Source organism: Syngnathoides biaculeatus, chromosome 10 (genome assembly GCF_019802595.1).
Source record: "Syngnathoides biaculeatus isolate LvHL_M chromosome 10, ASM1980259v1, whole genome shotgun sequence".
NCBI classification, from domain to species: Eukaryota; Metazoa; Chordata; class Actinopteri; order Syngnathiformes; family Syngnathidae; genus Syngnathoides; species Syngnathoides biaculeatus.
Window position 1 is genome coordinate 7770307 of NC_084649.1, and position 14248 is coordinate 7784554.

Genomic DNA, 14248 nt, shown 5'->3' on the forward strand with positions numbered 1-14248 from the left:
AATATCAATGATTCATTAAATACCCTGGGAACAAGAGAAATCCCTCCCTCTTTTACATGGATGAATTCAAATGTTGCCAGGAATTAAATTGTTCATTCGTGGTAATTGTTCGTGTGTGTCTTGTGTGCTGATTCATTCTAACAGTTTCCCAAGAACACCTCAAAGTGTTGCCAAAGGAGTAACAGCTGTAGAAACGTTTGTACGCCAGATATGAAGTTGACATGCGTCACCGCACATTTCCACGGTCATTTCACTCTTGATCCATCTGAAGTTTGCCATTTGAAAAAGAATGTACACTACATTTTTGTGCATGCGCAGCTTTTGTGCATGAAGGCCCAGGACACTGAAATTGGTCCTCCAAGAAGGAATGGAATGTCAAATACTTTCTTTTAGGTCCTGCTAGGCTATTTGTGTACACTATGTTCAAGACCCCAGGGCAGCAGAAATAGAAACAGCTGACCATTTGACATGCCGTCAGAGTCGGTGACTTCTTCATTTGTCTTCACATTTGGTGGTATTTCTTTGTTTTTTAGAATCTCTCTTATGCTTGTTTGAATGAATGTTTTTTTTTTTCCTGTCATTTGCAGCTTAAACTTGGCTAAATTAGAAAAACAAAGTTTAGTTGCTCTGTACAACAGTGTTTTGCCATTGCAGCCCAAACTGCCTTGTTTGACATTTGTGCAACTTTTCATTTTTACATTTGGTTAGGTTTGGCCTTTTTATCACATCCACATATGTTGATGGAAAGCATATTTAGCAATTTTAAGGTTATACATACTATGTCATTTGGTGCATTTTGTGGTTTGCCTGTCTACGTTTGCAGAATCTCTGCTCAGAGTGCTGTTTTAAACTCGAGATGACAGTAATAGCTGGGAAGGGATCACAACAAGCAGTGATGGAGAACGCCTCCAACTTTTGACCTATCTATATCCTTCACATGCCGTATGACAAGTTGTGACATGTCCAGGAGAAGCATTTGTATGTGCAGAGAAAAGGGATCGTTTAAAACCTCGTTAAAGTCTATCAGAACCATCCATCAGAGCTAATACAAACACGCTGTAGTGTTTTGTTAAAAAGATGCTTCTTTTGGAGAGAAAAAAAAACAGATAAGGGTTCAGTAGCTACGTGCAACATGCTATCGACACTTCAGACACTATACATGAGCATATCTTTTATCAACTTAGCTGTCAGCATCTCAAACAGTTTGCGGAGAGTGGTTTTTAAGCTCCTCAATGAGGGCTTTCAATTAGACAAGCGGGCGTCTGTCTGGGAAGGTAATGAGATTGTCTCCTTGTTTTTTGCAGCCTGAGGGGCTGTCAAGGTCAAAGGCAATCTGTATGTATAGTATGTACCTTACCAACTTTTTTTCACAGTTACTAGTCAGTGAAAGTGGCTTGTATTGTTATTTGCATTTATTTAATCATCTACCTCTTCTTTCTCCCCAATGCAGCTTAACGTTTTAACCGTAACACATTGCTTGGGAATAAGTCTTTAAAAAGGCAAAGTCTCACTGAGTACCCCATTTTTATTTTTTTTTTTTTTTGGGGGGGGGTCTGTTTACAACCGGTGATTCTATGGTTAAATCCAGACATGTAGTTCTATTTTATTCTGTCCAGGTTTCTTTCCACAGCAAGGTGTTATAGGATGGTGACAGCTGTATTTTCTCTGAATATAGTGTAATATCGCTGCAACTTGATAGGGGAACTTGCCAATGAATGGAAGGAAACTAAACAGCATAGTTATGCTACATGCTGACGTTATTCTTAGACAAGTGTAAATAACACCCCCCCCACGCAAAAAAAAATCTATCGCAGTTGCCAGTATGATTGAATGGCTCATTTTTTAATGTCCTACTCTTGCAGTGCACTGTACCAGTGAAAGTTACTGTTCTGTCTCTGAACAGCAGTGTCAAGCTCCACTGTGCACAAGCAAAGCATCCTTAATAATATTGTGGCCTCTTCTGAAAAGAGCCAAAAATCGATACAATACCAAAGTACTGATTCAAATGACTTGACTAGTCAATGATTCTTAAAGGGTAGATGGTGCTAGAGCCACTGCTGTTCTTACGGTCAGTACACAAAATGCTGGATTTTTTTTTTTTTTTAGTGTGTCAACATTGTACTCATGGCTTGAACATTTTTATGTTAAGATGTACTGTGGGAGGCCTTGACCTTTGACTTAAGAGGAGTTTACTCCCCTGATAAATAAAGAGCCCATTTGGTTCAATGAAAATGTCGCAGGGTATTTACAGAAATATGATTTGGGCCTTCACTGTACTTAGGACCAAGTTAGGTGGGATAATTTTTTTTTTTTCTGAAAAAGGCTGTAAAAATATGGCTCCTTTATTCCTTTGGATATTTAAGACTTTCTGTAGCCGGGATTGGACCGCTAAGGTACCCGCGTTCAACCACCACACAGATCACACTCAGGATGGATGGAGGGATGGATTTAAGACTTGTTTCATGAGCCAAAAATAAAATATAATGTATCTGCCTGTTTTTGATGAATTCACGCTAATGGTGATTTATTAAAGAGCATGTCTCCATGCTCATGGTGTTCTCTCTGAATCATTGAGCTCAAATGAAAAATGTTTCCGCTCCATAAATCTAATGAATTAAAGAGCATATATCCATCCATTTTCTTCCGCTTATACATGGTCTGGTCTGGGGGGCAGTAACTTTAGCAGGGAAGCCCAAACTTCCCTCTCCCTGGCCATTTCCTCCAGCTCTTTTGAGGAGACCCCAAAGTGTTCCCAGTCCAGCCGGGAAACATAGTCTGTCCAGCGTGTCCTGGGTTGTCCCCATGGTCTCCTCTTAATGGGACCTGCCTGGAACACCTCACCAGGGAGTTTTCTTGATAGCATCCTAATCAGAGGCCCAAGCCACCTATATTCCTCCTCTCTTGACTGACCCCCTCCCTGATGACCAAGGTTAATACCCCATTTGTTTTCATTTTGGCCACCAGTATCCAGAATTTTGTTGTTTTGGCCAAAGCTTTTGCCCATAAGTGTGGGTAGGAACTTAGATCAACCCATGAATTTAACACTTTGCCTTTCTGCTTAGCTCCTTCTTCACCACAATGGATCCATAGAAAGTCCACATCACTCTGTTGGAAACCGCCTCCAAACCGTTTCAGTGAGAGTTAGAAATCCGGGCTTGATGAAGCCAACAGAACCACGTCATCTCCAAAGGGCAGAGGTGCAACACTGAGGCCACCAAACCGGACCCCCTCTACACCTCGGCTGCACCTAGAAATTCTGACCATACCATGACCAGAATCAGTAACGAAGGGCAATCTTGGTGGAGTCCAACCTTCATCGTAAACAAATCTGACAAATTGCCGTTAATATGAACCACAGGGAACTGAAAGCCCATATCCGGTTGTTTGGTACCCCATACACCTGAAGTGTCACTCACAGGATTCCCTGAAGGGACACAGTCGAAGGCCTTCTCCAAGTCCCCAAAACACATGGCGACTGGTTGGCAAACTCCCAGGCACCCTCAAGGACCTTGCCAAAATAGTAGAGCTGCTACAATGTTCCATGGCCAAGATGAAAACCACACTGCTCTTTCTGAATCTTCTTCCCCATCCTGAGATGCCAGATGGGAGACAAGAATTTCCTCGAAGGCATCCAGAAGTGGTTCTCCCTCCTGTCACCGAACTCCTTGCCACCCAGGTTTTTGCCTCAGTGACTATCAAAGCAGTATGGCCAGCTGGTACCTCTCAGCTGCCTCAGGAGTCCCACAGGCTAAACATGCCCAATAGGAGTCTTTATTCATCTTTACGGCATCCCTTACTGTTGGTGTCTGTCAGCGTGTTTAGGGGTTGCTGCTACGACAGGCACCGACCACCTTACGGCCACAGTTCAAGTCAGCTCCCTCAGCAATTTAGGCATGGAACATGGTCTACTTTGACTCGTTGTCCCCCGCTTTCCCCAGAATGTGAGCAAAGTTCTGTCGGAGGTAGGAGTTTAAACACCTTCTGACACCTACTGCTTGTGTTACCAGGTGTAATATGGGGAATTGATCGGCTGGAACCAGCCTGACTGTCCCATCCAGTAGTTTCTCTTCGCCTGCGTTGACCTTCATCTTTTCCGGACTATGTAAAAGGCGAATATTGTTGGCTTTTTTTGAAATGGCAGTTTTGCCTGATTTATGCTCCCAACACCCTATCCCAAAGCTTCTCCAATTTTTGGACGGTCTATGTCTCTGGTAGGATATTTTAGGATAGGGTTACGCTATATACACTAAATGAGTTATTTTTATAATTGCCTGCTGGGAAATGAACTTTTTTTCAATGTCCACATTGAGATTGTTGGTGGTGAACCATTAAGTGTCAGCTATTTAGTTTGCTTACTACCTCTGCTCAAACCAAACCTGGACTGACAATTTACCTCACCATCAGAGCACACAGACCACCAGGTAGCGATCAGTTGACAGCTCTGCCCCTCTCTTTACATGAGTGTCCAATAAATGCGGCCACAGGTCTGCAAAGTTGATCATTAAACTGCAGCTTTGGGTGTCCTGATGCCAAGTGCACATGTACACACCCTTATGCATGAACATACTGTTCATTATGGAGAATCCCTGATGAACAGAGACGTCCAATAACAGAGATAAGCTCCGGCTCTGATTGGGGGCATTCCTCCCAATCCCACCCTTCCAGGTTTTACTGTCATTGCCCACGTGAGGATTGAATTCCCCCAGCACAACAATAGAGTCCCTGACTGAAGCGCTCTATGGCGCTCGCTATAAGGACTCTAAACAGGGTGGGTTCTCTGAAGTGCTGTTTTGATGTGTAGGCATAAACATCAGGACCCATCCCCCGCCTGAAGACAAAGCGAGTGCTACAGTCTTGTCCACCGGGATGAACCCAAATCTACAGGGCCCAAGATGGGGGTCAGTAAGTAATCCGTTTAAGTAATCTGCTTGTCACTTCTCACCATGGGCAACTCCAGAGTGGAAGAAAGTCCAACCGCTCTTGAGAGGACTGGTACCAGAGCCCAAGCCGTGTGTGGAGGCGAGCCCAGGTATATCTAATTGGAACTTCTCGACCTCAAGCACCAGCTCAGGCTCCTTCCTTGTTAGAGAGGTGGCATTCCATGTCCCTTGGGCATGTTTATGTTGCCGGGGATCAGATGGCCAAGGTCCCCGCCTTCGGCCACCACCCAGCTCACACTGCACACGACCCCTGTGTCCCCTCCCAGAGGCACAGTGGGACCTGCATTCGCTTTTGACCCCCACCCCTAGGCCTGGTTCCGAGGGTGGGCTGGAGACCTGCATCCGAGTAAAGGAAAACACAATTCCATCAATTTACTCATCATAGCTGTCGTTTTTTTCATGATTTGTCTGATCCCTCTCCCAAAACCTGTCATGGATGGCCCTCCCAGAGGTGAAAAGCCCTGGACAACTTAACTCATAGAATCACTGGAACACACAAACCCCTCCACCATGATAAGGTGACTGCTCAAGGAGGGTTAAAGAGCATACAATATAGCTGGTTCATATTTAAGCTCCAACATTGGCTATGCATTTGTAAGTTAAATATTTTAGTATTTAAAAGTCATTTCCCTGCTTTTTTTCTGATGATAGGAAGATCTGTGTGCATTGTAAGTGTCGCTGGGAGGAGCATGCAGTGACTGCCATGCCTGTGGAAATGGAGAAGACGGTCACCAAGCTGATGTACGATTTCCAAAGGAACTCTACTTCAGACGATGACTCTGGATGTGCCCTGGAGGAGTACGCCTGGGTGCCACCAGGACTCAAACCTGAACAGGTACCATTTACCGGAACATACATTTTTTTTGAAAATGTATTCACTCTAGTATACAGTCACAAGAAATTTATTGTACATAGCTTTACAGTGAAAGGTCCGTTATAACGGCTTTATCGGTTAACCCTAACCTTTTTAGAGTGCAATGCTAACACTGGTACCAACAAAATCCATCATCGTAAACATATTGTTGAATTCATAGCTGTGCTCAATCGTCTTTGCAAAGATTGAGGTTATGACAGCGCTCCTGTATCGCATTACATTGCTATACAGAGTAATTGTCCAATGAGTTAATCTTAGCATTTCTCCTAAATTTAATGGTGGTATCACTCATCTGATTTTAAAGAAACTAGACGAGTCATGTTTGCTCATACACAACACCTGGATTGATTATCAAATTAGATACAGTACAAGTAAAAAAATTCCTACATTTCACATCACACTACAGAACCTGCTTCAGTATTCCAATAAATTCCATTAGTCCATAAGTATTCCATTAAATAGTAGCTACATGCTGAGCTTGTGAGCAAAAGGATAACAAGGATTACAATGCTTCGCGGTCACATTCATCTCCTGAGTCATTCTGTCTGCAAACATGTTTGCTGTCAGTTTCATCAGCCTCGCAGCGGCGCAGATAATCTCGTGTGATACACAAACACATTAAAGACCCCTATTGCTTCATTTAATTGTGGATGTGAGAGGGTTTATCGGCTGATAGGAGTGTTTATGGAAGCCAATTTCTTCTTTGGTGATGAGTGAAGAGTAATGAACTGGTCAATACAGAGCCCTCTGTTTTCACCATTAGGGGCTATTTTTCATTCCCCTCCTGGGTTACGTGTCCAAGCTTGAAGGCAATTACGCTCATGTCTTAGGTAGTGCGACTTCACCAGCAGTCAGGCTAAAGTAGAACCTGAGCCATTGAATGATTTCACCACATTTTCCTGCTATTTAATGACAACGACACTGATTCCTAAGAATGAAGAACTTACCAGCAATGGAGGTCTGATGTGGGAAATTTGGCTATCCTCTGCTCAGAGGCCTGGAGAGTGAGAAGCGAAAATTAAGATCATGTATCATAACAGTTGGTTTCAGTTTCCTATTGGGAGGTTGATGCCCTGATGGACTGTACACTTTAGCAGGCGATGATGGTGTTAAGTCATGCCTCTCAAAAAAACAGGTCTGGATTGTCTATCTGTAAAGAGATTTAAGGAATAAGTGGATAAAAAAATGTAATGTTTTTGAATGTGGTGTGTATACACAACAATATGGAAAGTATAAAATATCTATCTAGCAATACAAAACAGCATTAATCATGGAGAAATCACTGAGCTAAAGTGTGAATAATAATAATAATAATAATGTGTCCACTGTCAGCACGTCAAAGCTTGTCAAAATCAATCATGTTGCTCAGCAGACTTTGATATTAGAAGCATCATGTGAAAAGAGCTTAGTCATGTGCAACACGTCATGTGTATCGGTTTTGTTTTGTTTTTTTTCTACAAAGAACATGGTCGCTTTAGTCCTATCACTGTCAGTTCTGTTACGCTATGGTTTCAGTGATAAAGACAGCGATTGAAGAGATGAGGCTTTCAAAAGATGTACTTTACAAACTGTGAAATGAAAATCAGCTATGGTGGAAATTGGCAAAAAGATTTGCTTCTAATGTCAGTCACAGTATGCGGCTTGATCTAGTAAGAGCAATTCTATTTTCCATGGATTCCCTTCTTTTACAGCCATTGCTAATAGCATTTACCATCTTTGACTGTAATTTGTACAAAGCACTGATTATCAAACGTTAGCATACAAATACAGTACTGATTCTCATGGATGGCTGTGCACACATCATTTCATTTTTAAATTTATTTCAGCCTAAATTATCCCTGGCCTTTTTGCACGAAGCATTGACATAGCAAATTGAGCTCTGCTTATACACCAAACTGACACCTCTTGTGCTTTTCTGGTATGACTGGTAGTAGCTAGTAAGTAGGTGTTAAAGTACTGCTAATCTTTTCTGGTACCTGATGAGCTGAGTTTCCGGGCTTGCAATACCACATGGGTGACATAAACCGTGTAATTTAATGAAAAGTGTAATAATTATCTAGTCCCTCTCATGGTACCTTGAGAGACACACCCTTTTTTAACAGTCTTCAGTGTCCTCAATGATTAAATGTGTCTCCAGGAACATTTACTCTATATTGGCTTATCGGGAGCTTGTCAGCACTGGTACCGGATGCGGTCTCCTCCAGCTGTCTGACCACTAACTTCAACATAAACCAGCAGAAGCCATCACTCTGCTGCAAGCCCAACCATTTAACATTCAAAACGCTCCTTTCGGTGCAGATGGAGATTGTGCTCTGTCTTTAGTTTCATCTGCTTTTGATTACAGTTATTATCACAAGCTGCTCCTCCCGCCTCATGCCGCAATCGGGTGTGTATTTTGTGCGGTATCTGTCTTCAGATCTTATCATCAGGGCGGTGGGCCTTTCACCTCCAAAATGCAACGGTGTTGTTGTTGTTGGAAGCATGTGTTGTGTGCTCCTCTGGTGGATTGTATGTTTTCTCTGCATGTTTATCAGCCCTTCAGCACTCTGTGAACTGAAGTTCCGTCCCCTCATTGGGGCTTGCTGCTGGGCAAAAGTCTCTCCGCCCTCTGTATCAGCAATTGATGCCAACAAATTCAAAGCCGCAAAGCATCTGGTTTACCCTTCCAACAGGAGGCCGCTGCTATTAATCTATATGAAGAGTAAAACATGCGTGTGCATGTCCAAATCAAGGAACCACCTGATGTTTCCTTTAAGCGGAATGTGATGCCTTGAAAATTGAACAAGATTTATGGAAACCACGTTGAATAGTGTAAGAAAAGTTTAGGTGTGGGTCGAGCTGTGTGTAAGTGTGTGACTGACAAACCAAGTGTTATTGCCAAGGACAAAGATGATAGCTTCTAGTCAGTACTACCATTCAGATGACAGATGAGTTGTCAACATTGTCCTGACCCAGTCAATGGAATTTAACACCTTTTCATTCCCATGATTTGCTTCATGGGCCTTCCTTAAAATTGCCATTATAACTACTGCAATTAGTTCCTCTTATTCTACATGCATGCTTATGCATGGGCATACTCTTGTATCTCATATAGGCGACCTTTTGTGGAGGAGTCTGCGTTCAGAATGCTGTTGCTTTCATGTTCAACCCCCCTCCGTCTCTCATTCATATTTGAGTGCTCGACCTCCATTATACGTCGACCCCCTGTTACAGCGCAATAGCAATCCTACCATAAATAACTGCAAGATGACATTCATTGTCTACCTCTGCTTTGCAAAGAATGTCCGGGTAGTTTGGAATGGACAGATTAACATTAATCCCGCTTCTGTACACCTATTTATGAACACACATTTCAACCTGCACGTGTGTTAATCACTTCTTATCCACATGTGCAGATGTACGCGCACATGTGACAGGTCACATTCCCTTGTCCCTGTGTAGAGATGGAGAGTGAAGATTTCGTTCAGTCTATGTTCCATAAATCAAAGTGATTCCAACGTTGCATTTTTGGGTTAAAGCACGTGAGTGTGTGTGTGTGTGTGTGTGTGTGTGTGGGTGGGGGGTGGGGGGTGTCATCGCTGTTCTTAAATCAAAATCCTTTCTTCTAACCAGGTCTGAATATAAGGCTAAAAGATTCAAATATTAGGAAACAGATATATGCACTCAACCATAAAATTCCCAAAAAGTTAATTCGGACAGAGCTGACTACTTTGTAAAATGGAATTTTTGTCAGGGTTAATGAGATCTGCCCTCATATTTTAATGGACCTACCATCAGGTTTGCTTCAAATGAGCCAGGTGGTTTGTGACTATTTCTGGATGCACAGACGAAAGAAAAGCACACTTGAGTTTTAAATAATGGCTGAAGTAAAAACTCACCAGTTTCTTACTTTTTGAGTAATTACCCTGTCATAAATATGGCTGTCGACATCCAAAACAGTCCTCTCATCTCTCTCTCAGGTCCACCAATACTACAGCTCCCTCCCCGAGGACAAAGTGCCCTATGTTAACAGCCCGGGAGAGAAATACAGAATCAAACAGCTCCTCCATCAGCTGCCGCCCCACGACAACGAGGTGAGCCCAAACCGGTCCTTTCCCCCATCACCTGCATCCATATCCATCCATCTGCCTCTTCCTCCCGCTTTCAGGCCAAGGCCATTGGTTAAAGGTGAATTGTATAATCTCAGTTTGCTCGACTGCGTACTAAATGTCCGATAAATAAAGTAGAACTACATGTAATTGGGTGAAAAAAGCCAAATCAACAAAAGACCAACCATCATTAAAGGTGGTCTTTTGGTAGATTTTTGCTGTTTTCTACATTAGCTTTTCCTCTTACCTCAAAATGCAGGAACTTATTTGGTCGAATATTGATATTCCCTGTGTTGAACTTCAAAGTTTGCAAATGCTCATGCATAAGAATGCTGAACCTTAACATGTCATTTCATGTTATTGTTGCATGTTCAGGTGCGCTATTGCAACAGTTTGGATGATGAGGAGAAGCGGGAGCTGAAGCTCTTCAGTAACCAGCGGAAACGGGAAAACCTCGGCCGTGGCAATGTGCGCCCTTTCCCGGTGACAATGACGGGGGCCATCTGTGAACAGGTAGAAATGTTTTAAACATCATTCTTACAGAAGTACATATGACACGACCGAAGCGATTGACTGTTAAAGTGGGAGCAGGCCATAATCGGACTTTTAAATGTCCTTTTTGATTGGTGGATGAAGGTCAAAGGCGTGATGTGACCATTTAGTGATTCATGTGAGAAGTGATGCAAATTGACATAGGCTAGAAATGAGCAAAAGGATTCCTGAAAAAACAACTTTCTTTTTATTGCGTGTTCGGCATACAGTAATTTCTACGTGGCTATGCCAGTGAGAGTCGTGGTGAGCAGCCTTATAGTGAAATCATGAAATGTGCCCCGGGAAAAACCATATCATAAAATTTATACAGCTCCTCACCATAATTGAATGATCATAACTTTTCATTTGCAACAAGCTGTTGCACGAAGTTATATGTCGCTGTGATTGATAGGGCGTGCTGGACAGTGCGGTTGACACCATTTTGAATTCTACCGCAGGACCATTGAGAAAAATATATCCCCTTATTTTTGATCCAAGATGCACCTGTATAAAGTTCATGCTGTTCACATGATGTCCTATACACAACCTTTACGCTTAGTGGAGGTAATAAACACATTTTTAAATAAATAATTCTCTGATACTGTCAAAATTTGTAAAGGCAGACTTGTCAACACAGCACTTATTGTACAGTAAGTGGACTGTATACTGGATGCCTTAAAGTTGTACAAAGTGTATCTCATGCATGAACTTGGTTTTGTGTTGTGTAAAGTTTTGCCTCTTCATCAATGTTCTTTTGTATCTGTGCTAGTGTGTCATTCTTCAAGCTGAAATCTGAGCTGTCACAAACAATAACAGTGTTTGTTGGTCTGAAAAGTGCTCATTACATAGTGCCTCTGGGACTTGTCACTTTCAAATGTGTCTAAATTCTTGCTAGAAAACTTGCTTGCTACCATGCCGCCTCCAATATTTACCATCATCCACATACTTTATACTCTTGTGGTTGCCTTTTGGGACCATAATGTCAAAGGTACCCAATTGACATTTCATGCTTAGATTTGTTTTTTTTCTAGGGTACCTTGATTGATGAGTTTCATTTGTTCCGTGACCAAGCTTGTAACTTCATTTACTTGTATGTCAAATACATTTTCCCCATTCAAATGTCATTAATCCATTAAAGCCCCCTCCCCACTGCCAAAAAAAAAAAAATTCACATTGTTGATAATGGAAAAAAAGCACTATATTGTAAAATCTGAAACCATTATAATAGTGTAAATAAATGAACAGGTTTCATAAAGTGTGACTAAAATGTGCATTTGGACAGGCCCGGGTGTTCATTTCTCACCACTGAGTAGATTTCAATTACGTCTAGTTATATTTGACATTTGACCTGTGTTTACGCTGCACTCAACATTGTAGCAGATACCTGATGTGTATCTGATTTCTATCTACATTGGGAAGTGACCTGATTCAGATCTGGAGATCTCAGATTCTATGTGGGGGTTTTCTTTCTGTTAATGTTCCCCTGGAGAACAAAAATCGTAACTGTCACATGGACCATGGAGTGTAGTGCGGCGTAAATCTTCATGAAGGGACAAAAAGCTAGCAATGATTGCACTCAGCTCACAGCAGTCAGAGGCAGAGTGGCTCAATTGTCTGTCCAGTTGAAGCCTTTGGTGAAGATTTGCTCTACAGCTTTTCTTTCAGATTCACTCAGCAGATATTGGCATAGACACACACACACACACACAAACACACAACACATTCGATACATGAGGGATACGGGTGTTGAGTGTGTATTGATTAAACCTCCTCCTTCGCGACTGCCTCCATGCAGCTGTAATCCTTTTTCCAGTTCAGCAGACTGATTGTATAACTGTCCCCCTGTCAACACCTCCCCGCCCCTCTGAATCTACTTTCCCCTCCTGAACTTTGACCATGTGTCTCCTCCTCTTTCCTTCTTGTTTATCATTCCAATTCCTCCACCTTTACTCCTAAATGCTAATGTCTCCCATCTATATAACATCTGCTTTCTCTCCTTTGTCCAACATTCAAATGCCTTTAACAGTGAAGGTCATACACATTAACACACCTTCTGATTTAAATTTTCATGCACTGTACATACAGTGAAGAAAATCAGTATTTGAACACCCGACTATATTGCAAGTTCTTCCACTTAGAAATCATGGAGGGGTCTGAAATTTTTCATCGTATGTGCATATCCACTGTGAGAGCGATAATCTAAAAAGAAAACTCCGGAAATCACAATGTATGATTTTTTTTTTTTTCAACGATTTATTTGTGTGATACAGCTGCATATAAGTATTTGAACAGCTGTCTATCAGCTAGAATTCTGACCCTCAAAGACCTATTAGTCCGCCTTTAAAAGTCTACCTGCACTCCATGAATTATCATGAATCATATGCACTTGTGTGAGGTCGTTAGCTGCATAAAGACACCTGCCCACCCCATACAATCAGTAAGATTCAAACTTGTAACATGGCCAAGAGCAAAGAGCTGTCCAAAGACACCAGTGACTAAATTGTACAACTGTTTGAAAAATTATGATAGTGATTGACAGGTTCTTGTCATTTAAATTGTTTAAATACCAAATAGCTCCAAGAGCCAAGGAGTCAATGGCCACAACATTAATCATATCTGTCCAATCTGATGACATCCAGTACAAAAGTATCATAAAACTTGCCTTTACAAACATGATAATAATGATGAGTACTGCAGTCATGTAATCATTTAACAGTATTTTCATGATTAGAGTTATTGCTTGCAGTTTTATATATATTATATATATTAAGGGAAAGATAAAAGAAATGCCCCGGTATATTGTTGTTTCTGTGCCTAATATGAATGTTTACATCATGGTAGGTGTTAAAAAAAACATCCGCTTTTCCTTCTCTTTGCAGTGCGGCGGCCAGATAAATGGTGGCGACATCGCTGTGTTTGCATCACGTGCTGGCCACGCCTTGTGTTGGCACCCAGCTTGCTTCGTGTGCAGCATGTGCAATGAGCTGCTGGTGGACCTCATCTACTTTTACCAGGACGGGAAAATCTACTGCGGCCGGCACCATGCGGAGAGGCTGAAGCCGCGTTGCACAGCTTGTGATGAGGTAAACTCCAGTCATGAGCAAGTCATCATGTGCTGACACATCACCATGAAACACACACGCACACGTACACACACACACTGTCTAAGTGTCCTCTAAACTGCTGTCATATGATGCTCACTGGTTTTATTCACATCCATGCACATTCTTAAACTATAAATAAATTCATCTTTAATCTCCAGACGGTTAACTCTAACGGCTCTGTCTAAATGGGGACACTATTGCTTATTTAAAAATACACGTCGATCTTGAACGAGGGGCTGCAAAAAGAAATAAACATCACATGGTTGTCCATGACTAATGACAAAGAAACCCTAATAACCACTCATCTGTTCAAAATGAACCCTAACGTTGTATTTTCAAGTATTTAATTTTCCTTTTAAGGATTCCTTTCTTTGGCATTTTGTTGTGGTTGCTGAATAACCAAAGGCAAGCTTATTAGCAGTGCCTGGAATTCATCATTAATTTAATTGAGTTGTTCCACATACATTATCTATGCGGACCCTCATCTTTGAACAGGCTCAAATAGCCTCGAAGTTGTGGACAACACACGCTGTCATTTTTCTGTCACGCAGTCAAAGTGCTTTGACAGTGACTACATTTTATAACTTTATCCCTTTCTCCACAGTATACAAGCTTGAAAAAGACACTGTCGGTTCAAACTTGTCTGTTGCCTTGTCTGGACCAATGCATGAATTATTATCAACTAATTCCACTGCCCCACATAAAGAAATA

The 14248-nt window shown here is 41.8% G+C and overlaps 1 protein-coding gene across 6 annotated transcripts in view; it reads left to right on the forward strand.

The window, feature by feature from the left end:
* Positions 1 to 14248, forward strand: part of prickle2b (prickle homolog 2b) — a 115816-nt gene that overhangs the window by 94896 nt on the left and 6672 nt on the right. For 5 of the 6 annotated variants that reach the window (XM_061833092.1, XM_061833091.1, XM_061833090.1 and 2 more), the window contains 4 exons: positions 5592 to 5775; positions 9774 to 9887; positions 10278 to 10415; positions 13313 to 13516. In XM_061833092.1, coding sequence (XP_061689076.1) covers positions 5592 to 5775; positions 9774 to 9887; positions 10278 to 10415; positions 13313 to 13516 — 640 coding nt within the window. The remainder of the gene's footprint in view (positions 1 to 5591; positions 5776 to 9773; positions 9888 to 10277; positions 10416 to 13312; positions 13517 to 14248) is intronic. The other variant, XM_061833094.1, reaches the window with a different exon arrangement.